Source organism: Talpa europaea (assembly GCF_964194135.1).
Source record: "Talpa europaea genome assembly, chromosome: 16".
Lineage (NCBI taxonomy): Eukaryota > Metazoa > Chordata > Mammalia > Eulipotyphla > Talpidae > Talpa > Talpa europaea.
In genome coordinates this window covers 27,472,706-27,495,802 of record NC_140084.1, presented here as the reverse complement: position 1 = coordinate 27,495,802, position 23,097 = coordinate 27,472,706, and the positions used below count along the sequence as shown (strand labels likewise).

General features: G+C 48.0%; 1 protein-coding gene across 1 annotated transcript in view; it reads left to right on the top strand.

The window, feature by feature from the left end:
- Positions 1-3,291: 3,291 nt before the first annotated feature.
- ANKRD27 (ankyrin repeat domain 27) overlaps positions 3,292-23,097 on the top strand; it is a gene marked incomplete at both ends in the record, with an annotated part of 39,270 nt that continues 19,464 nt past the window's right edge. The window contains 14 exons of the mRNA XM_084256851.1: positions 3,292-3,393; positions 10,401-10,511; positions 12,458-12,614; positions 13,300-13,454; positions 13,862-13,921; positions 14,006-14,059; positions 14,142-14,207; positions 14,295-14,371; positions 15,232-15,353; positions 16,384-16,462; positions 16,969-17,101; positions 20,407-20,499; positions 21,553-21,680; positions 22,251-22,333. Of these exons, the coding sequence (XP_084112977.1) occupies positions 3,292-3,393; positions 10,401-10,511; positions 12,458-12,614; positions 13,300-13,454; positions 13,862-13,921; positions 14,006-14,059; positions 14,142-14,207; positions 14,295-14,371; positions 15,232-15,353; positions 16,384-16,462; positions 16,969-17,101; positions 20,407-20,499; positions 21,553-21,680; positions 22,251-22,333 (1,420 nt within the window). The remainder of the gene's footprint in view (positions 3,394-10,400; positions 10,512-12,457; positions 12,615-13,299; positions 13,455-13,861; positions 13,922-14,005; positions 14,060-14,141; positions 14,208-14,294; positions 14,372-15,231; positions 15,354-16,383; positions 16,463-16,968; positions 17,102-20,406; positions 20,500-21,552; positions 21,681-22,250; positions 22,334-23,097) is intronic.

Below are 23,097 nucleotides of genomic sequence, written 5' to 3'. Positions count from 1 at the left end.
AATTTCTAAGAACAAGATAGGGGAGTACTTACTCTACAGAATATCAATGCTTATTTTCAAACTGTAGTCATATAAAATAGTAGTCTACATATTAAAAATGCAAACTATGTTATTAGTAACTTTAAAATACTCATCATATGTTAAAATATTTGGGATACTGTTAAAATAAACACAAAGTTACTAAAAATGTCACTTGTTTAATTTTTAATGTTACTAATAGATAAGTAAAAGCTACATAATATATGTAATTACATTTCTTACAGATGTATGTTGGATAGCTCTTATTGAGGCCACTGAAACAGTAGATGCCAGAAATAGCCCAAACATGCAGGGACTTGGAATATGACAAAGGTAGCAGTATTAGCTAGGTGTGAAAAGGATAGACTTAAAAAAAATGATTTGGCTTATGCTATGGACTGAATATTTGTGTCCTCTCCTCCTCCCCCTCACTTTCCCACCCCATACACACAACGTTCAGTGAAGCCTAATCCTGAACCTAATGGTATATGGAGGTGAGATTTTTGGGAGCTAATTTAGATTAGATTCATCCTGAGTGTGAGGCCCTCCTGATTAAATTAATGCCATTATAAAAAAGGGGAAGAAAAAGGAGAACTCTCTATGCCATCAGGATGTAGCAAGAAAATGGTTATCTGTAAATTAGGAAGCAGGCCCTCATCAAGAACCAGATCTGCCTACACCTTGATCTTTATCTTCTCAACCTCCAGAACTGTGAGATGTTAATGTTTGTTGTTTATACTATCCAGTCTGGTATTTTGTTACAGAGCCCAAACAGATTAGACAACTCACCAAACAGAAAAAAATAAAATTAGTTGCCTGATTTATAGTATATGTAAACATTAGATGAAGAAGTAAAAAATGAAAAACTTTGAGATATGTAGAAATTATGGAATATTTTTATGGTTTTGGAGTGAAAAAGAATGTGTTTCAATTAGCCTTTGCTACATAAATCATAACAAATCAGCCCAAAATTTAGCAAATCAATCAATCAATCTTTAAAAAAAAAAAGAAAAAAAAAGAAAAAGATTCTTAAAAAAAAAAACACAGGGCCTCCCCGGTGGCGCAGTGGTTGAGTGCTGGGTTGCGAAGCTGCCCGCAGCCTCTGCAGCGCCGGTTCGATCCCTGGCTGCTCCCCGGCCACCGGAGGAGGGTCCCACATGGCGCACAGACCTCTCCTGCCGCCCGCTGCTCCCCTCAGCAGTGTACTTTCGTCCTTCTGCCTGCTCTGCTCCCCGCTCTGGCTCTGGTGAATTCTCTCACCCTCCCGCGCTTCTGACTGTACCCAGTGCTTGTATAAATAAATAAATCTTTAAAAAAAAAATAAAACAAAACAAAACAAAACACAGTTTATTATTTGTCAGTGTTCTGTGGATAGGCTGGATAGTTCTTATCCTGGTCTTAGCTGAACTTCAGCTGACAGTTGACTGTGCTTACCCAGCCCTCTGGGCCTCTTTTTCCAGTCTTTCATCACTCAGGCTCCTTCACGGTGGTGTCAGGGTACCAAAAGAGTGGGAGTGGAATCTGCAGAGCCTCTTGAGACTGGCACTCAGAAATCAGGGTGTAAATTCTTTTTTTTTTTTTTAAGATTTTTAGTTATATAAAACTGGGGTACAGGCCAGAGGCATAGGAGGGTGAGAGAATTCACCAGAGACAGAGTGGGGAGCAGAACAGGCAGACGGACCAAAAACACTGCTGAGGGGAGCAGCAGGCAACGCAGGAGGGGTCTGCTACACCATGTGAGTTTCTCCCTGCCTGGCCAGTAATCGAACCTGCACTGCAGAGGCTGTGGACAGCTTCTCAGCAGGCACTCAACCCGGTGCACCACCGGGGAGGCCCAGGGTGTAAATTGTGTCTGTTGCTTGCCTAAAGCAAAATGCAGGACTGACTCAGAATCAAGGGGTAGGGAATTAGACATCATCCCTTGATAGAGGAAACCAAAGAGGCATACCAGATGATAGGCAGATTTTCTATGAGCCAAAAAACACTTACCATTGGAGCAAAGATTGACAATAACAACTATGTTAAAACCATACACTTCTATTTTTGAAAACACTCATTTGAAAAAGTGCAAAGATTAGTCATAGATTGGAAGATGTTTGCGACATCTTTTAGTATCTGTCCATATAAAAAGTGTGAATTTTAAGGAAAAGGCCAATAGCTCAGAAAAATGGCAGAAGACCTAATTTATAGAAAATAAGGAAATTATTTAAATTTTAGTAGAGAAATGAAATTTAAAAGAGGCAAACTATTTTATATTGGCAGATTGAGAAAAATGAGATAATCTGATGAGACCAAGAAGTGCTGACTAGGATGTGAGGAAGAGTAGCTCATGTACTTGTCATGGGGGTAGAAAGAATTGTCCACATCCGCTGGGGGTGCAGGAGATGCACCCTGCTGCTCCTCCAGTAAGGACGTTGCTACTTCCTTGCTCAGGAAACACCTAAGGGTATAAGAGTGTTCATTGCCACAGTGTTTGTAAATCTGAAAATGTGGTAGCAACTTAATACAGGATATTAAATAAACTGTGGCATGTTCAATTAAAAGAATACTACGCAGTAGGAATTAGTAAATGAATGAGAGCTGAGTGGATTAGCATGGGTGCATTTGAAGATATAATGTTGATTGAGAAGTGTGTTTCAGAATACTCACTGTATGTCATTTATGTAAAGTTTGAAGCTCACAAAACAGTACTTTAGATTGGTTATAGAAATTTGGGCAAGAAGAAAAACTTTAGGATAGTGCTTGGGATAGAGAATGGGATCATAAAGGCACAGTTGGTGGATCCCAATCTATTCTGATGTATTTTATTCAAAGAAAAATCTATGGCAAATATGGCCAACTGTTAAAATTTGGTAATTCTGGGTGGTAGGTTTGCGTTATTACTCCATGCTTTTCTGTATGCCTAAATATTTCATTAAAATGTATGCATATTTTTTAAAATGTCATAATTTTGGTCATGTAAGATGTTCTAAAAATAGCCATTTCTACTTTTACAATGACTTAGCATTTAATAGGATTTTCAGCACATAATTTATTCATTTAATCAATAAAAAGAGTCATCCTGGAATTGGTGGGTTATCTTTGATATTTCCTGATGGAGTGTGAAGTCTATAGTCTAAAAAAACAGTCTGCAGAATAGAATCATACATGTCAGGGGTGCTTTTTAGAAATTGCCAAATCAAGACTTTTATGTGGGATATAAATCTGAAAGTGATCATTTACTGCCTTTTTCTTTTATCCCAGGAGACTCCTTTTGCCCCATCTGAAGTCCATATGGCTTTGTATGATGAAGATCTCCTGAAAAACCCTTTCTATCTGGCTCTTCAGAAGTGGCGTCCGGACTTATGCAGCAAGGTGGCTCAAATCCATGGCATTGTAAGTGCAAGGCGGTCCTTCTCCATTAGGTATGAATCTGGCACTGCCTACAAGGCCAGAAATATGTGAGAGTTTGGTTGTTTAGAGGCAGTTAGTTGCAGATCTACTCAGTGTTATAGACCCCAGACCATGCTCAACTTGTCAAATGAGCAGAGTGGGACTGTCCTGAGCTGCTTCTTCCAGGAAGCCTCCTGGGACTGCAGCAGTCCAAGGTGTAATCCTGTCTCTGAACTCTCAGTTTCAGGTGACACTGGTCTCACTGTATATGTTCACCTCTGTTTTGCTTGTTTCCCATTTGACCTTGAGGGCTTCTCAGGGGCAGAAATGATGTTCAGCCCACAGTGAGTTCTCATCTGTGGGATGATGCTCACTTCCCTAGGATTAGGGAACATATAGACACATTCATACATACCTGTCAAAGGCATTTTAAAGCCTGCAGGGGCAGCGAGGCCACAGCATCTGCTGCCTGAGGGAGATTCCCTCACTTTTAGGTGCTGGTGAGATCAGCAGGCATCTTGCTTAGACAAACCAGTGCCCTCTTTCTGTGGTCTCTGCTTGAGAACTTCTTGCTGTGTGTTGCCTCTTTCCCATATCCCTGCTCTTCGTGCCAGTGGCGTGACTTGTCCCACGTTCTGTCAGGTGGTTGATGAGTTGCACGAAAGGAGGAGTCATTTCAGCTCACGTCAACTTGAGCTTCCCGGCTGCCTTTCACCTTCCTTAGTACACCCCTCTACCACCAGAAGCCTGATTTCTTAAAGTCTTATGATTGGTGTTGTGACTCCTGTATGTGCCCTGGGATTTTTGTGCTTTGGATTTTAGACACCGTAAAATTCATTATAAAAAAAAATTAGGAAATATAGGTGTTATCAAGATAATAAAAATCTCATCTCGTAAAGCTTACCAAAGACATTCATTGTCAACTCTTCTTCCATACTTGTTGTGAAATGATGCTCTAAGTAGTCTTTGATCCTGGGGATGCTGCAAAAAATATGAACATGCAGGGCCTCCCCTGGTGGCACAGCGGTTGAGTGCTGGGCTGCGAGGCTGCCCGCAGCCTCTGCAGCGCCGGTTCATTCCCTGGCCGCTGGCGAGGGTCCCACAAAAAAAAAAAAAAAAAAAAAAAAAAAAAGAACATGCATCATTATCTTAGCCCTCATGGAGCTTAAATGCTAGTGGGAAAGGTGACAACATTTTGGGCAAATATACGCTGATTATAACTGGTCAGCATTACAGAGACATAATCTAGGACACAGAAGCAATCTTGTTAGTCGGGAGGGCTGTGCCTGATACAGGAAATATTTCTTGCCCATCTTCCTTCTATTTAAAAATACTGTCTGGGGCCTCCCCTGGTGGCGCAGCGGTTGAGCGCTCGGCTGCAAAGCTGCCTGAAGCCTCTGCAGCGCCAGTTCAATCCCCGGCCGCCGGGCGAGGGTCCCACATGGCGTGCAGACCTCTCCTGTCACACCCACTGCTCCCCTTAGCAGTGTTTTCAGTCCATCTGCCTGTTCTGCTCCCCTCTCTGGCCCTGGTGAATTCTCTTACCCTCCTATGCTTCTAACTGTACCCAGTGCTTGTAAAAATAAATAAATCTTAAAAAAAAACAAACAAAAAAAAAAACCTATTTGGCATTTAAAAAAAAATAAAAATACTGTCTGGATAAGAACATATTGTCATAAGTAACTCCCTTCTGCTTTAAAAAAAATACCACACACTGGAGAGCTGTTATTTCTCAGTGAGCTCTGGCGATCTCTGTCTCAGCCACCACTCTGTTGCCGGCACAGAGCATAGTTTCTGTCACCCAGTAGATGTTTTTTCAGTAATAAACTCGCTTTAATGAAAGGAGAGTTTTGAATAAGAACTTTTTAAAAAATAAGATTTATGTATTTATGCTTACAAGAATTGGGGTGTAGGCCAGAGGTGTAGAGGGTGAGAGTATTCACCAGAGACAGAGCGGGGAGCAGAACAGGTAGAGCGATTAAAATACACTGCTGAGGGGAGCAGTGGGCCAGACAGGAGAGGTCTGCTGTGCCCTGTGGGTCAGCTCCCTGGGATTGAACTTGTGCTGCTGTGGCTGGCGTGATAGCTTCATAGTGCTGAGACTTAACCCATTGTGCTACCAGTGAAGCCCTGAATAAGAACTTTTCTGTCTTGCGCACTAGTTTTGGCTATACCAAGGAAGGGGAGATTCTTCTCAAACTGTGTTGATCCAAGTCCGCAGTGGACCCAAGTCCCTGAGCCCCTAACTCTAGCCCCTGTCGACATCCATGGGACCATGAGGAGCTGTTCAAGGCCCACGTTTGGCAGCACTGAATTTCTGGCCTTGCTGGGCTTGGTTCAGTGGAGGCGCGAGTCAGCGAGGCCATTTCTCAGCAGAAGTCAACAGCAGGAAGCAGCGATAGCTGGGCTGCTCAGCCCGGTTCATGTTGATGACCAGCTCCTGCCCTCTCTTGGCTGGGTGATGGGCGCTGGCTCATTCCTGAGCAGTGCTCCGTGCATACCTGTTGGTTGAAGGAAAACAATTCCAATTACTTCTGGAAGAGTGCTCATACTTTCTAAGAGATCCGTGTGTCCTCAGCAAATAAATGCTACATTTCTTTTCATAGGGCTTGATCCTTGGGCCTAGTTTGGCTGTTTTTGAATCTGCCCTGGGGAATAGAGCCTTTTAGTGGGCTTTGAAAGGGGTGAGATCACCACTTTAAAATGTTCCCCAAGGTTTTTTCTGCCCCTACACTTGTCCCTACAAGCCATGCACATGGACTGCCTGTCCTCACATGATGGCAGGTGGCAGCTGGGGGTACAGTTTGACTGTCCCTACCCCCAACCCCTCTGCCCCCAGCCCCTCCTTGACTTTGGTGTCCTTCCCAAGTCTTCCTCTGATGGGGATTCCTCTGTGGCCAGGCAGATGCCTCCAGTGTCCCCTGGTCCTTGGGACACCCACACACTGTTTGTCATGGTTACCCCTGTGCTTATCATCACCTGGATGATTATGCAGCTGTGGCTTCAAAGGGCCTGCTGCATGCCTGCTGTGTCCATGGGGCATCTGGGGGAGGCCCCCATGATCCCCAGGTGGACTGGTTGGTCCCTTTGTCTATAGGAAAAACAACAATTACAAAAGGAGATTAAATTTGATCCTTTTATTGTGGTCCTTTAATTATAGGGTACAGAGGCTTTTGAAGGCTAGTCTGGAAACATGTCTCTTAAGTTCCAAAGAACTAACTTTCAAAAAAAATCACTGGTCAAATCACTAAGGGCTTTGAGGCCTATGTTCCAGGGTGTTTAGTGTAGACTCAGCCCACAAACATTTGTAGAGCCGCTACTATGTGCCAGGCACTGCACTGGATTTACAGGGTCCCACAGATAAGTGGGGAGCACAGCAAGCTTTCAGGGGATTCTAGAAATAGGCCATTTGCAGGACAGAGGAATGAGTATCAGGACAGAAGTTGTCACTGGTTCCGTGGGTTGCACACCCAGCCTGGGGGGATTTGCAGAGGGTTGCTTTAGACTTGGTATCATTAATGACAATTCTTGCTTTCTTACTGGTTTTTCTTTAATTATGGTAATTTCTTTAAATAAGGTAGTGAAATAAAAAGTTTTGTTCAACTTTGAAATGAATAGGTCGCAACTTATGGACTGTGCTGTGACTCTACACTGTGTGTTACAACTTCCTAATGTTTGCTTCAGAAGACATCTGAATCTCCCTGGGAAAGACCCCCTGCTCCCCCACCCCCGGCACTGGCCCCCGCTTCCTGCGGGCAGTTTCAGGGTTCAGGGTTGCTTCGTCCCCCTGTCTGGCTGACTTCCTCACTCCATCTCCACTCAGAGGAGATGGCTGGAGCCAGAGAGCCAACTGCTGAATTCTGCTTGTAATGAAATGCTCCAGGCAGTGCTATCTGCCTGAAAACTGACAGGGCCCCTGAAACTGGGCCTCCCTATTTGAGTAACAAACATTGTTGGGCACCTATTTTGTGTTGACTGTGTGCCCGTGATGGGGACACGCAGAGGAGCCGATTGGGCTTGTGCCAGTGGAGGTGGGTAAATAGATTGTAAGGTGGTTGGAGTGCAGTTGTCTGTGCACCTCAGAAGTTCTGGTCCTCAGAGGTTCATCCTTGAGTGGGGCTGGTGACTCTTTCATCCCTGCAGCTGGCACGGGACCGTTTCTCAGTCCCTCTGACTGTGGGCAGCCCCTTCGAGGGGCTTCACGGCCTCCCCTTGCCCGCAGCCAACCCTCAGTCTCCAGATCATTCCTTCTGTGCTCTCTGCTGCCGGGAACCCCCCAGGCTCGTACTTGAGGGCCTCCCTGTTCTTTAGTTTTACCTTTATTAAAAGTTAATATTATTATGCTTAATTTCAAACATGTATAAGTAGAAAGAAAAGAATTATGAGCCCCTCAGATCCATCACTCAGCCTCAGCGTGATCCTTAGCCATTCCTCACTTCTGCCTCTTGTGCCGTCCATCCTCAACCACAGGATTATTTTGAAGCCAATCCCAGAAAATTATATAAGGCATTCATGTGATTCCATCTATAAATATTTAGGAATGTATTTTTAAATGACAAGGCCTCTTTTTTACAAAATCCACAGTACAGTGCTGTCATTACAGCTAAATAACTCCTCAATAACTAATTCTTTGGTATTGTTAAATATCTAATATCTGCCAGATTTACCAGATCATCTTGTGGTTGGTTGGTTTTATACTTGGTTTGCTCAAATCAGGATCCAAAGGAAACCCAAAAAGTATACAGAAGATCCCCAGTTTACAGTGCTCTGATGTACAGTTTTGTTTTTTTTTTAAGATTTGTTTATTTATGCATACAAGAACTGGGGTACAGGCCAGAGGTGTGGGGAGTGAGAGGATTCACCAGAGACAGAGTGGAGAACAGAACAGGCAGACTGATTGAAATACACTGCTGAGGGGAGCAGCGGGCGAGACAGGAGAGGTCTGCTGCACCATGTGGGTCACCTTCCTGGCCGGGTAGTCACCATGTGGGTCACCTTCCTGGCTGCGGGTAGTTTCATATTGCTGCATCTTAACCCCTTGTGCCACCAGGGAGGCCCCTGATGCACAGTTTTTTTGACTTAGCAATGGTATGAGGTGGAGCAGTAGAAACCTCAGGGACTTGGTCTCTCCTGGCGCTGGGCAGCCACACCGAGCCACAGCCCCAGTTGGGAGTTCAGGCTTAGGATATTTTTGACTGACTCTCCTGCTTGAGGAGTTTGTGTTTCCCTCTGTGTGGAGAGAGGTGAGCTGCTCTTCCCAGCCACCTGAGAAAGCTCCTGATGACAAGTGCTCCCCAGGGCTCCAAAGAGAGTCTTGAGTGTCTCTGCAAAGGAGGCTTCCCTCCCTGGTTCCAGAAGGTGGCTAGACAGGCCAGCTGTCAGGAGGGTGGCTCTGCCCCTCCCAGCTGGATGAGTTGTTGACTCCCTTGAGTCTCTGTTTCTGGGCCTGCACAGTGGGGATTTACAGAGGTGACAGCATATGAACCACTCGGCACAGCATCCCACATGTAAGAATGCTCTGGAAATGGCAGCCATTGCTCAGACTTCCACAAGTCTGTGGAAGAGGACATTGCTAAGTCGTCACCTCTTCTTGCTATTAGAGACTGCAGGGACAACACAGACTGTCTACAGTTGTTCGCACCTGTTTGTGGGAGTGCGGGTAGCCACTGCACATCCATCCACTTTAGTGTTCGGAGGACAAGCTCCTCACTGTCCACCTTACCTCCAGCCCGCCACTGCTGAAATGTGGGTGCTGTCCCCATAGAGGCCACAGGGCCTTCCAGTAACTGTGGAATGGAGGCGGCAGCCTTCCGCTCCATCAGGCACTCTTCCGGTGGCCACGGTGTTTGGTCAGGGCCCGAGCGCTAAACGAGCTGATTCTGTTTGTTTTTCTCAAGCTTCGTGTTGGTTCATGTGAACCTTCACTCTGCTGTGTTCTACGGTGTTCCCTGTAGCTGAGTGGCTTTTAGTTTACCCTTTGGGACATTCTTCTCTTTGGAGGGGCCCGAGAGGTGCTTTATGTCTCTGCCTCTGGCTGGAGTCAGCTCTCCAAAGGGTGGTTGTCTGATGGAGTGAGCTCTGTCTGGATACTTTGCTTAGCTCTGAGGACCACTGGCTGAGCCCTGGGGCTTATGCTGCTTTCACTGCTCAGAGAGATGCAGGAAAAGGGCCACCTTTTCTCAGAATGTGAGCTGTGCCCATTGAGGGTCTGTGTCAACGGGTAGCGTGTGTCAGGTGCGTCCGGCGGCGCTCTGTGAACAGTGCGCCCACTGCAGTCCCTGGGAAGCTGAGCCCAGGAGGGGAGCCCAAGCATTCACTTGAGCACACAGGGCTCCAAGGGACTCCACCCTGTTCATCTCCTTGGCAGGTGCACTTGAGGGGCTCCTTCTAGACCTGGGTCCCTGTGCCAGGACAGAGGTGGTGTGGGTGCTAAGTCCTGCCCACGCTGCTTTGAGCTCAAAAGCAGAGGCCTGATATTTGTGGTGGCCACAGTTGGACCAAAACTCATGTTTCAGATTGAGCCTGCCTTGGAGAGAGTCTGGCACCCCAAGAAATCTCTGGTGGTGGCGGCAGCCATCTGTTATTTTCATTGCATCTTTCCAAACTATGACCACAGTTAGGCTTAGAAGAAAAAAAAGCATAGGAAAGAGATGGGAAGGAAACGTGCCTCAGTGCAGTGTTGATCATTCGGGCTGTGGGGTTACGTGGGCTTCTCAGTTTCACCATCCTGTACTTAACACACTATCCTTTCTTCATCCTGAGCCTGCTGTGGGTAGAGGGGGGCACTAGTTCTGGGGGGGGGGCCCATGGTAGTGGCCATGAGCTGCCTGTGTGCAGTGCTCCAAGAGGACCCCCCCATCCTCAGTCAGCCTGGGGTGGGAGCTCTGTCCAAGGACGGCAGGCCTTCTCCCTGCCTTCTCCATGTGGGTCTCCGCACTTCCAGGCAGTGCATTTTTGGATCCATCTGGTTTTGCCGGAGTCTCCAGGCTCACCCTTTTATTTCTCCCCAGGTCTTAGTGCCCTGCAGAGGAAGCCTGTCCAGCAATGTGCAGTCTACTTGCCAGTTTGAGTCCTATATTTTGATACCAGTGGAAGAACATTTTCAGACCCTGAACGGAAAGGTATCTGTCTCCTGTGGGTCAGCCAGGGTAGCTCACTTGTGTGTATGGTGGGGAGGGCCTCTCACATCAGTGTTCCAAGATGGTTGGACATGCACACAGCAGCTCATGGAGTGGGGGGGTCTGCCTCTGAGGAGCGGCTGTGTGAGCAGGGTCCAGGCTGCAGCTCGGTGTGAGGGGGTGCATTATTCACTCAGCCGGGGCTTCTGCTGGTGAGTTGGGGAGTCCCTGGAATACCTCGACTGGTAGATGAGCTCTTTTATCCCCATGTCCTTCAGTGATAATTAGTGTCTTAGACACAAATTTGGACATCAGGGGTGAATTCTTAATTTTTATTTTTATTATTTTTTAACAATTTATTTATTTATGCATACAAGAACTGGTGTTCAAGCCAGAGGTGCAGGGGGTGAGAGTATTCACCAGAGAGAATGGGGAGCAGAACAGGCAGAGCTATCAAAATATGCTGCTGAGGGGAGCAGCAGGCAAGACAGGAGAGGTCTGCTGCACCATCTGGGTTGCTCCCTGGCCAGCCAGGAATTGAACCTGTGCTGCGGTGGCTGTAGTTTGATAGCGCTGTCTTTAACCCCTGTGTAACCAGGGAGGCCCTGAATTCTTAATTTTTTAAAAAATGTTTTGAAATAGTTCCAAACCTAAGTTCCTGATTTGTCATTGAAAGAACTCACTTTGCCCCGGATTGGTCAACTGCTTAATTTCTGCACATTTGTTTTCTGTTTCTCCTATGTACCTAAATAAATAATAAACTTCTTTTCAGAGAGTAGGTTGCAGATACCATGTCTCTCTACCCCAGAAACACAGCACTGTGTGTCTCCTCCCCGACAGCAGCACAGAGACCCTCCAGAGGTTTAACGTGGGTAGAATGCTGATCCCCAGCACCCACCACGTGTGCAGGGTGCCCGTTACACTCCTAGTACCTGCTTGAGCCCCAAAATGTTGTTTTTTTCCCCTCAGGTGTGGACTCGCACAGTGCATTGGGCTGTGAGACTCTAGTTTCTTGCTTTGTCGTTCACGGGGTCACCATTTCTGTTTTGCTGGAGGCTCCCTGAATGTGGGTTTCCCCACATTTCCTCATGATTAGGTGACACAATACCTCGAGGGTGTCTCATCTTTCTAACCGTGTCACATCAGGCAGGGCATGGTGTCGCCCTGGGCATTGTTAACTTGGGGCTGTGCCTGCTCTTATCTTGTAAGTGGAAGCAAGTGGGTCCCAAGGGGGACCTTCCTAGTGAGAGCCAGCCCCCTACCTACCCATGGCAGGGAAGCAAGGCCACATTGCCCTTCTCAGTGGTGTTGGGGCTATGGTGCTGCTGTCCCTCTTGCACTTGACAGCTGAAATCTGTGGGCACTGTGTGAGGGAGAGGAGGGATGGGCCACAGGGTTACCAGTTACTCACTCGGGGTGGGGGTGTTGAGAGGGTCAGCAGCCTCGTGGCTCCAGGGCCTCTGCTGTTGTCCTGATGGGGATCTGCTCACCACCACTGCCGGACACTTGTTAGTTTCTGGATCCTCTTTGGGGATGAGGCATCAGGCTTATCAGGGCTGGTCTGCCCGGCACCCAGCTGTGGAGAGGACCAGGGTGCATTCTCAAGCCCCATGTGTGTGGCAGCACCCAATCATTTTGATCTCTGAGGTTGTTTAGACAGAAGAGCCTTCTAGCTTTTTCTTTTCCAGAGGGCACAGGTTTCCTTCTACTTTAAGAAACGGTTTAATGTATTTTCCATTGTGACATTAAAAATAGGTCAGGCCACTGCTGGGGCTACCAAAGAGGAAAGAAAACATGGTAGAAGCAAAAAGCAAGGCAGGAGAGGGCCTGTGTCCCCACACCCACATTGGCTGAAGGCAGGCAGGGTGGGTGAATTTCATATTGGTGGCCAGGCAAGGGGCTCATGGTCACCCCCAGCTGCTGATGCAGCGCCCAATCTGTTGTTCCAGGATGTCTTTATACAGGGAAACAGGATTAAGTTAGGAGCTGGTTTCGCCTGTCTGCTCTCAGTGCCCATCCTCTTTGAAGAAACTTTCTACAATGAAAAAGAAGAAAGCTTCAGCATACTGTGCATAGCCCACCCTCTGGAGAAGAGAGAGAGTTCAGGTACTCTGGGAGAAAGCCCCTTTCTCCTGGTTTAGAGAAATGTATCTGTTGAACTTCCTTCTGACATAACTGCCCCAAACCTCCCATAAAATGCTCAGGAACCCACTGGAAAGCTGCATCACTGTTTGCAGTCCAACAAAGTCTCCTGGGCTAAAGAGAGGCGGGGCAGGGGCTACTGTGTGGGTTTGCACATCTTGGGCACTACACAATTCCGGGAGGCACTTCCTTGTGAATGTCACCCCCTGGAGTTGTGCAGTGGCAGCCCTGGCTTGTCTCCTGGCCTCGGATTAGGGCCAGCTCATAGAGCATCAGTCCCATCCCAGCCTCACTGCTGCTTTGAGGTCTCATTGTTTTTGCTCACTTTTGATTGCTCCAGGAACTTGAGATAACGATTAATGTACCAAATACACCCTGATGCTTTTACTGTCGAGAAAAACAGGAATGTTTAAATGAGAGCCTCACAGGTCATGCCCATAGTCCCAGATAATCTGATTTTGTCCTTGGAAAAGGCTTCATGAGAACTAGGCTCTCTGGATCCTGGTCCAGGGTCCGGGGTCTGTAACTGGGCTGCTCTGAGGCAATATGTTGAAGTGAGGTCCTGTGGGAGTAGAACAGAGGCTGTGGCACTCCCTCACTGGGAAACTGTGAAGGCTTCAGCCAGCCTGATCCTCTGTCTCTTTTTCAGAAGAACCTTCCACACCCTCAGATCCCTTTTCCCTGAAAACCATTGAAGATGTGAGAGAGTTTTTGGGAAGACATGCAGAGAGATTTGACAGGAACATCGCCTCTTTCCAGCGAACGTTCAGGGAATGTGAAAGAAAGAGCCTCCGTCAGCACATAGTCAGTAGCCATGTTTTTCTCTGTCACAGGCCAATTCAGAGCATGGGATCCCGCTGTGTTCACTCTGAAATTTTGCTGCCCCCACTGTTGGAAGTCTTATTTAAATATCTCTTTCTAGCTATAAAAGTAGCGTAAGTCATGGTGGAAAATTTGCAAATTGTGGCAAAGTGTAAAAATGAGTGTCATTATCTATGTCAACCCCAAGGGGAAGGAATTTTTTTTCCATACCTTTAATGTCTATATACCTTAAAAAAAAAGTTGGAAAGACGCCTCCTCATTGATTTGGTAAGCTTTCATTAGCGCCCCCCAAGCTTGTGCCCCAGGACATACATTTGGTGAGATGTTGCCCTCGCCCTGGGATGCATCCTCCACTGGCAAGCATGACCTGTCTGCTCTGTGTTGCCCAGGACTCGGTGAACGCCCTTTACACCAAATGCCTGCAGCAGCTCCTGAGGGACTCTCACCTGGTGAGCAGCCAGACTTGCCAAAGAGAATTGCAGCTTGCCCAGGCACTGACATGCGCTCTTTAACCATGCTTTTCTGTCCTCTAGAAAATGCTTGCCAAGCAGGAAGCCCAGATGAACCTGATGAAGCAGGCTGTAGAGGTCAGGCCTCGAGGGACTGGCGGCGGGCGGGCTTCCCTGTCCCCTGGCTCCTCAGCTGAACTGGGCTCTGTTGATTTCACAGATGTACGTCCATCACGATATTTACGATCTGGTCTTTAAGTATGTGGGGACCATGGAGGCGAGTGAGGTAGGAACCTATCAGCGTCGCTCATCATGGAGACCTTTACTCAGTGTCTTTTACAAAATTTGAAGCTCCATTAAAATCTGTTGGTAGGATGCCGCCTTTAACAAAATCACAAGAAGCCTTCAAGATCTTCAGCAGAAAGATATTGGCGTGAAACCTGAGTTCAGGTAAGGGTGTGGGCTGTTGCAGCAGCTTGGTGTCCTCACGGGGCTGGGCATGAATTGCAATGCTTGGGCCTGAGGAGTCGTGCAGTTTACCTGTGACCGGAAGTTGGCAGACAGCTGTCTTGTAGCTGTTTGTGTGCCCCCATGCCAGCAGGGGGCGCTACAAGGGCTGGGCCCTGCAGAGTGGTCTCAGGCCCAGGTGGGTCCAGACTATAGACTCCACGTTCTGGTCTGTGGGACTCAGCTGCAGAAGCACCTTTTTTTAATCCCCTTTTTTTAAAAAAAAAGATTTTTATTTATTTATTTATACAAGAACCAGATGCATGGGAGTGTGAGAGGATTCACCAGAGACAGAGTGGGGAACAGAACAGGAAGACTGACGAAATACACTGCTGAGGGGAGCAGTGGGCGAGACAGGAGAGGTCTGCCGCACCATGTGGGTTTCAGCCCGGCCGGCCTGAATTGAACCCGCGCTGCAGAGGCTGTGGACAGCTTCACACAATGCTGCGCTCAACGGCCTGCACCACCAGGGAGGCCCACCTTTTTTTTTTAATCCTTAATTCAAGTTTCATTAGCATGCAAAGATGTCTAAAGTGTTTGCATTTAATCTTTTCCTCTCTATTTAGCTCGGGATAAGGATTTAAATCTTTTTTCCTCTGATTTTCTGGTGCAGTTTTAACACGTGCAGCCTGAACGGGACCTCTGAAGGTGCTGCTTTGCCACACACTTGAGTTAGATTACTTTTGGGTTTCTGTTTTTGTTTCTCCTTTCTTGTGGTTGTAAGCAATGTGCATCTGAGGTGTGTTATCAGATCCAGGAAGAAGTGCTCTCACACTGTTGGCACCTTCCAAATTATTTTGCAGCTTCAACATACCTCGTGCCAAGAGAGAACTGGCTCAGCTGAATAAGTGCACGTCTCCCCAGCAGAAGCTGGTTTGCGTGTGGAAGGTCGTGCAGCTCATCACACAGTCTCCCAGCCAGAGAGGTTTGTGCTGGGGAAGGGGGCTGGTGGGGGAGGGGGGAGCGGGGTGGGGCGAGGTGTCCAGATGCAAGACCTGTCATGGAGCAGCACTATCTTAAGAAGTCATCAGAGGGGCCAGTGCACACAGAGCCTTCCAGTGTGAGCACCCCACAGTCTGTCCTGCTGAGGAGCCTAGTTATGTTAGGCGTGATTAAGAAAATGATGAGCGAGAAGCTTTGGCCTCAAACATGAGCCAAGCTGCTGATGGCTCCATGGGGCTTACTCTCTTCATTAGCCTGTTCTCTCTAATTTACATATTCAAAAAATTTTCCATAATGAAAGAGAAAACAAAACAAAATAAGCAACAGGGAGACAGATCTGTGTGTGCTGACTGCAGGGACTGTCAAAGCACAAGGAGTGGAATGAGCTGGAGTGCACCTGGTGTGCCCCACAGCACAATAGAAAGAGGGGTGGGCTGTCTGTCGGGATATGTGATGGTGAGTTTGTCTCTGGAAAGATGTGTGAGATGCAACAGCAGGGACCCCGGGAAAGAAGACTGGGTGGCAGGGATGAAGGGGCTGTCATGGTTAGGTCTTTTGCGCTTCTTGAATTTTTAAATGTATAAATGGATTCCTTAAAGTTGCAAAGTGAAAAATAAAAAGTCAAGTGACACGTCACCATTAGCCTCTGCAGTGTCTCAAACGAACATGATCTCAGGAGGAAAAAGGCTTGCTGGGGGCCCTGGGCACCCCTTCCTTCGTGTTCACTATCCCCAGCCTCCCTGGGCTCTTTACCCACCCAGAAAGGGGGCAAAGGGTGACCTGTTTGGCGTTTCCTTCCTTAGCACAAGCTCCAGGAATGCCAGGCCTTTGTTTTCCCTTGAACCTGACCTGTATTCTGCGCACTGTAAAGGAAATTGTACACTTGAATATCTCCCTGTTGTGCAATCTTACTGGCTTGTGGTTTTGTGGGTTGGGTGGTGGTGGGGAGCTGACAGGCTTTTTGGGTCCCCTGGAACCTCAGGACAGCTTTGAACATGTATTTCCCCTTGCAGTTAACTTGGAGACCATGTGTGCTGATGATCTGCTATCAGTCCTGTTGTATTTGCTTGTGAAAACAGAGATCCCTAATTGGTAATATTTTTTGTCATCATTAAAATACTGCTTTAAATTGGCAGCACTGTACGGTGGTGGTTTTAGTGGAACTCCAGGAAACTGAATACTTCTCATGAGCCGGGTGCTGTGCCCACTCTCCCTTCATTCTGTAAGTGGTTATTATTTCATATACAGATGGGGAAACTGAGGCCCAGAGAGTTTACGGTGCTCATTCTGGAACATGCAGCTTGTCAGTGGCTGAGTAGGAAGCTGGAATCAGTTCTGTCTAGTCCCAAGCCCATCCCCTCCCCACAGGAGCCCACAGCTCACTTTACAATGGTCAGCTTTCCAAGAACTAACCTATTCCAGGAAAGTAGCAAGTAGTTTGACTTATTTTCCTAATTGCACACACTCTAAATAGTGGTTCCAGCTTAGCAGTCAGTTCCCTGGAGCTAAATGACTTAAGTCCCCAAGCCAATAGCATCATTGCTACAGCAGTGTTCATTGTATACAGCACAATAAAGCATTCTTTCCTCTTTTGTTAGGATGGCGAATTTGAGTTATATCAAAAACTTCAGATTCAGCAGCTCAGCAAAAGATGAACTGGGATACTGCCTGACCTCCATCGAGGCTGCAATCGAATACATTCGGCAAGGAAGCCTCTCTGTTAAACCGCCGGTAAGATCTCCCGCCTAGCCTGTCATGTGGGCCTTGTGGCACTTTTGACACAGGTCTCAGGTTGCTTGGTGGGGTGGGGGACTTTCAAGTGGCCTCCTGGGGATGGGGTTTCTGCTGTTTGAGGGCTGTGAGGCTTGACATCCTCCCAGCAGACTAAACATTCAGCACCCAATTGATGGTGACAGTTGACAGATTATTGTTGGATGCGCTGTGTTAATATCCTGCTTCATTAGTCCTCATCACCCTCAATGTGCTGCATCAGAAGCACAGGGGTAGAAGCTAGAAGTGGTGAAATTTGGATAACTTGCCCTGAGAGGCAAGAGATGAGATTATTCACGTATGCAATTTTAGGACTGCAGGCCTCATTGTTATTTCCATGAAGGGTTGGAGAGCTTTGACACAGGGAGGGGGTTGTGTTTTTCTGTGAATGGCAAGACTCTAAAACCAGACCCTGGCCTGTTTTGCTATATGCCAACCAGCAAGACATGACAGGACACCCAGAAATAGCAAAATTGAAACTGATAAAGAGATTTCTGTGTTATAAACCAAGCATTCTGAGGGTGGAACACTCATTGTACGTTTGTACTGATGCTAGAATCTCCCAAAGTTGTGATAATTTAAAATAGCTGGGAAAACACTTAGCTGTCTAGACCACCACAGGTAGGTAAAAGCAGTTCCTCTAAATTCATTCTTTCTTCACACATTTATGCATTTTCCAGTCTCTTCCCTTTCCACGTATACTTAGTTGAAATAATAGCATTGTAGGGCCTCCCTCATGGCACATGGGTTAAGACGCAACTTTTGAAGCAATATGCAGCCACTGCAGCACGAGTTCAATTCCTGGCTGGCTAGGGAGAAACCCACATGGTGGGACAGACCTCTCTTGTCTCACCCGCTGCTCCCCTCAGCAGAGTACTTTGGTCCGTCTGCCTGTTGTGTTCCCCTGTTGTGTTTCTCTGGTGAATTCTCTCACTCTCCCATTCATCTCTGGCCTGTACCCCAATTCTTGTATAATAATAAATCTTTAAAAAAATGATAGCATTGTATACTGTTCTTTTCTAAAAGAATAGTGTTGTTATTATTTTTCTCTGATTAGAAGACTAATATCTGCTAATATCTCTGTGTCCTGGTTCTCCAGGGCATCTGGCGTGGCCATCTCCACAGATGACAGTTAGCTTGGGTGGCCAGGGAGGGACACTATCCAGTGTGTCCTTGGCAGGCGTGTTGGTCCTTCTGCCTGATGGGAGGTGGTTGGCCCATCAGCCCTTGGGGCAAGGTGTGTATCCGCCTCTGGGTGGCTGGGCTGCCTGTCCCTTGGGTCTCTAGTGGTCAGGTCTGAGAGGTGGTCTCACACTTTATTGATGGAACAGCTCTGTGGCTTCCTTGTCTTCTGGGTTGGGATTCTGTCTGCAGTGATGTCTTTGCCTGAGCCGCAAGCTAGTTTCTTTTCAGAAGGCAGTTCCAGCTAGGAACGTGCGAAGCTGCTGCCCAAGAGTGTCTCCATGGAAAGCATTAACGGCTAAATAGTCATCATCAAATCATGTTTGACTTTTTTTTTTTAATTTTTTGTTTATCTCTAAACAAGTTATATTTTACTGTAGATTTTTTTTACATCACATAATGTAGTTTCAAAGACACTTGCTGCTGAAGGTGTAGTCAAATTTGAGATGACCGTCAATGCTTGTTAGGCATTTTCGTAAGTGAAGACGTTCACCTTTTGAAAATAAACACTACTGGGGTGACTCTAGTTTTATAATGAGGGCCAAAACAAACAAAACAAAAACCAGCCTGTGGGGACCACCCTAAAAGAATCTGTACCTTCTCTGCTCCCACTTAGCAGGCTTCTGGTCTTTCTCACTTTATGGGGCTTCCACTAGCGTCACCCCTTTCCCACGCAGGACTTAGCCAACGCGCTGTCTCTCCTGTAGTTCCTTCTTCCCTGAGGAGTCAGTCCTGGGACATCTGCCAGTCTTCATTGGTCCTTCAAGTAGCCCGAGCTAAGAGCCCCCACCTCACCTGACAACAATGTCTCTGTCCTTTCTCTGACCCTAAGCGGCTTCTCTATAGTCTCTGAGAAAAACAGGTCGTTAGAGCTATTTATAGCACATAGCAGCTGGGATCAAAAATGGCCCTCACTTTGAGATGTTGGAGTTTGTTAGCCAAGTTAACCCTTTCAGGGCAGCTGGTGTGCTACACAGAGGACCCCACCTCTATCTTTGGTGAACCATTAAGCTGGAGTTGAAGAAAGGAGCCCTGTCTCACAGCCCTGGCAGGGTTTGCTGAGTTCTTTTGGCAGCAGCTGACTGGGAAAAATTCCTTTACCTCCCACCAAGATTCTTTCCTGAGGAAATTAATTTGTCCTTAGGCAGATTAATTGCAGGTGCCCAAGTGAACATTGAAATAATTTTGTAAAGTAAGGCTAGAACTCTAGGTATTTCTAGCAAGGTAAACATTACCTGCTGTATCTTTTTCCCTCTTTTTTTCCTTTTTTAAAAGGACAGGTTTGTTAGGACTGGACCTCAGTATCTTTTTTAAAAAAGATTTGTTTATTTTATGTATACAAGAACTGGGGTGTAGACCAGAGGTGTGGGGGTTGAGGGAATTCACCAGAGACAGAGTGGGGAGCAGAACAGTTGGATCCACTGAAATCCACTGCTGAGGGGAGCAGCGGGTGAGACAGGAGAGGTCTGCTGCGCCATGTGGGTCAGCTTCCTGGCGGGCGATTGAACTCGTGCTGCAGTGGCTGGCAATAGCTTGATAGCGCTGTGTCTTTAACCTCTGCACCACGAGGGAGGCCCTGGACCCCAGTATCTTAATTGGACTTTGGACCAGTTTGATGTTTTATTAAGTTTGTTCAAAAAGCCAGAACCCTTCTCTCCTGTTAGGTGACAATGGGAAATATAGACCAGGCCATCAAGTGATTTTCCTGTCGGTAGGCCCAGAGAAAATGGCAGGGAATGGTGTGTCAGAATCAGGATAGGAGTCTGCAGAGAGGAGGTGGCCAGGGTACTGGGGCTCCCATTTGGAGTGTGATGCCACATTCTACACTCAGTGGTGACACAGTCCACACACGCATGGCCAGGGTGTTGCTGCTTCCTGGGCCCTAGCAGCAGAGCTTCCGCATCCCGGAGGGATAGACGAGAACTCCCCCAGCCTGCCAAGGGGCTGCTCTCAGCCCAGTGAGAGTGGGGGGCACTGCTGACCCTGCTCTGGGGAAGTGGCAAGGATGGTTCCTGGAGTCTCTGTTTTACAGGACCCACACTGACATCTCTTGTGACAAAACAGATTGCTCCTTTTCCCTGCAGGAGTCTGAGGGGCTGGGCGACAGACTGGTACTTAAGCAGAGGATGAGTTTACTGTCTCAGATGACGTCCACACCCATCGACTGCCTTTTCAAGGTAGGATCCCAAGAAGTCTGTGGACACAGGTGTGTGAGGGCACCCCCTCCTCGGAGCCTCTGGGCTCCCACAGGGTGGTCTGTGAAAGGTGCACCGACCTTCATCTCCTGCTCAGTCAGAGTTCACGGTGGGGTACTCTGAGGTGTCATGGTGGGCACTGGCACGTCCGCCCACCTTCCCAGCGTGTGCTGGGTAGTCGCTGCACTGGATGCACACCAGGGGCACTGGACACAGAACCCTCCAGCCGGGCCATCTTCTGTCCACTTGTAGAAATTCGGCATGTCTTTTGGGGCCAGCTGAGAGGCCAGAGCTGGGCCTCCCCCGACTCCAGAAGCCCCGTGTCACTGGGGCATCGGTGTACACTGGGTTGGGGTGCAGCGCTGGCTGTGGTTTCATGGAGGACCACACATGTGAGCTCCCCACTCAGACCTGACCCACTGATGGAGGCCAGCGAGGTGACTTGTGGGGCTGGGAGAAGACGGGGCTCCTGGGAGACCTGGTGATGCAGGCTCCCCCAGCTGTAGTGGGGTCCACAGAGAGCCTTCCTGGATGATGTGCTCCCCAAAACAGAATCTCATTCCCTGAGGGGAGCACATCCAGGAACCATAGGGAATGGGCCCTTCAGGTTGGTTTGTTGATGGAGTCTCCTGCTAACTGCAGCTGTTTCCCAACTAAGACTGCTAGAATATGACAGGGTGGGGCTGAGGCTTGTTCTAGTGAGGTGTCAAAACCACACTGGGGTTCAGAATGTATTGCCCCTCCTACAGCTGCTGCTCTGGGAATTTTGTCATGTTGTTTTTCTAAGTATGGAAACATTCTGACATTTACAAAAATAGTCAATGTAATGAAGGAAGCCCCAGGTAGCAATCTCTAGATCTTGTTTCATCGCTACCCCACCCCATCCAACTGGATTAATCAAAACAAACCCCAGAGAGCGATTCATTCCATTGAGACATACACAAATCCATCTCTGTGGACGCTCAAAAGCTCACACCTTGTAAAAAGCAAGTAATTCCTTCACATTGATTGTACCCTTGGCATCTGTCTCCTCAGCACATTGCATCAGGCAACCAGAAGGAAGTGGAAAGACTTCTGAGCCAAGGAGAGCAAGACAGAGATGCTGTCCAGAAGATGTGCCACCCTCTGTGCTTCTGTGACGACTGCGAGAAGCTGGTCTCTGGGTAAGAAAGGCCCGTGTTGTCTGTGCTGGGAAGTGGGAGACTAGGCCCCAGGCCAGGCCTCTCCTCTCGTCTGCCAGAAGATTCTGAATAAGGAACTTTCCTCACCGTACTCAGCTTCCTATTCTGTAAAGTAAAACAGTAACCTCTGTGCAGAAGGTGGGTGGAAGGAAGGTGGTAAAAATCCTGGTCGCACCACTGGCTGTAGGAGGGTAGAGGGCCTGCCTTAGCCTCAGAGGTGTTCGGATGGAGGAGGAGGACAGCCAGCTCTGCCCAGCAGCCATTTGGTCTCCCCTTGACCTTCTCCTGCTGCTTTGCTGGTGTCAAGGCCTCCAGGGGTGGAGCAGGACGAGGGACCCCTCACGCTGAAAAATGCCTGCTGGTATGTCTGTCAGGGAATAAGCTGGAAGTAGAGGTCTCAGTCACTCCCCGGGGAGATGGAACAGTGCCTGGATGACCTCCAGGCATTGAGTGGCCTGGCTTGGCCCACACCCCGTACTGACCTACCCTTGGTCCCCGCAGCTCTGCCGTGCTGTTCTCTGGGTACATTTTTCTGTGTCTTTACTCTCATAGGAGGTTGAATGACCCCTCGATTGTCACTCCATTCTCCAGAGATGACCGGGGTCATACACCGCTCCATGTGGCTGCCCTCTGTGGTATGTGGTCTGGGGTTGGCCTTGGTGGGCTGTCACAGCAAAGGAATGGAGCCAAGGGCAGCCCAGTGGGGGCCTGTCTGACTGGGGCCAGTGGAGTTGGGGTGGTGGGGGGACACCCCACGGGCTTCTCTGGAAGAGCAGAGCAGCAAGCGTTTCTCAGGCCTCCCCGACTGCTCCCCTGGATGAGCACATATTCCTGCTCTCACCACCGGGCACCGGCACTGCCCGGCACGCAGTCCAGCCAGGGAGGGCTCAACCTGAGATGTGAGAGTGGTGTGCGAATTGGGATTCTTACAGTCCTGTTTCTACAAAAGAACTTCACTGTGTTTTGAAGTGCACATTCGAAATAGAAAACTACCTTCTCTGGTATCACCTGCCATCCTTCTGTCTCCCAGAGATAGTTTAGACTCAGATGTATCTGGAATTTCCACATGCTGTGCATGTGTGTGAACATAAAATATATGTTACTGTGGGGCTCACACTATTATGTACTATGCTTTTTTCACTGGGCAATATATAACATTTCTTCTCATCTGTATTTTTTTTTTAAAGATTTATGTATTTATACAAGAACAGGGGTACAGGTCAGATGCTTGGGAGGCTGAGAGAATTCACCAAAGAGCACGGGGAGCAGAACAGGCAGACGGACCAAAGACACTGCTGAGGGGAGCAGCGGCAAGGCAGTTTGCCATGCCATGTGGGTTTCTCCCTGGCCAGCCGGGATTCAAACCCCCACTGCAGAGGCTGCAGACAGCTTCACAGCG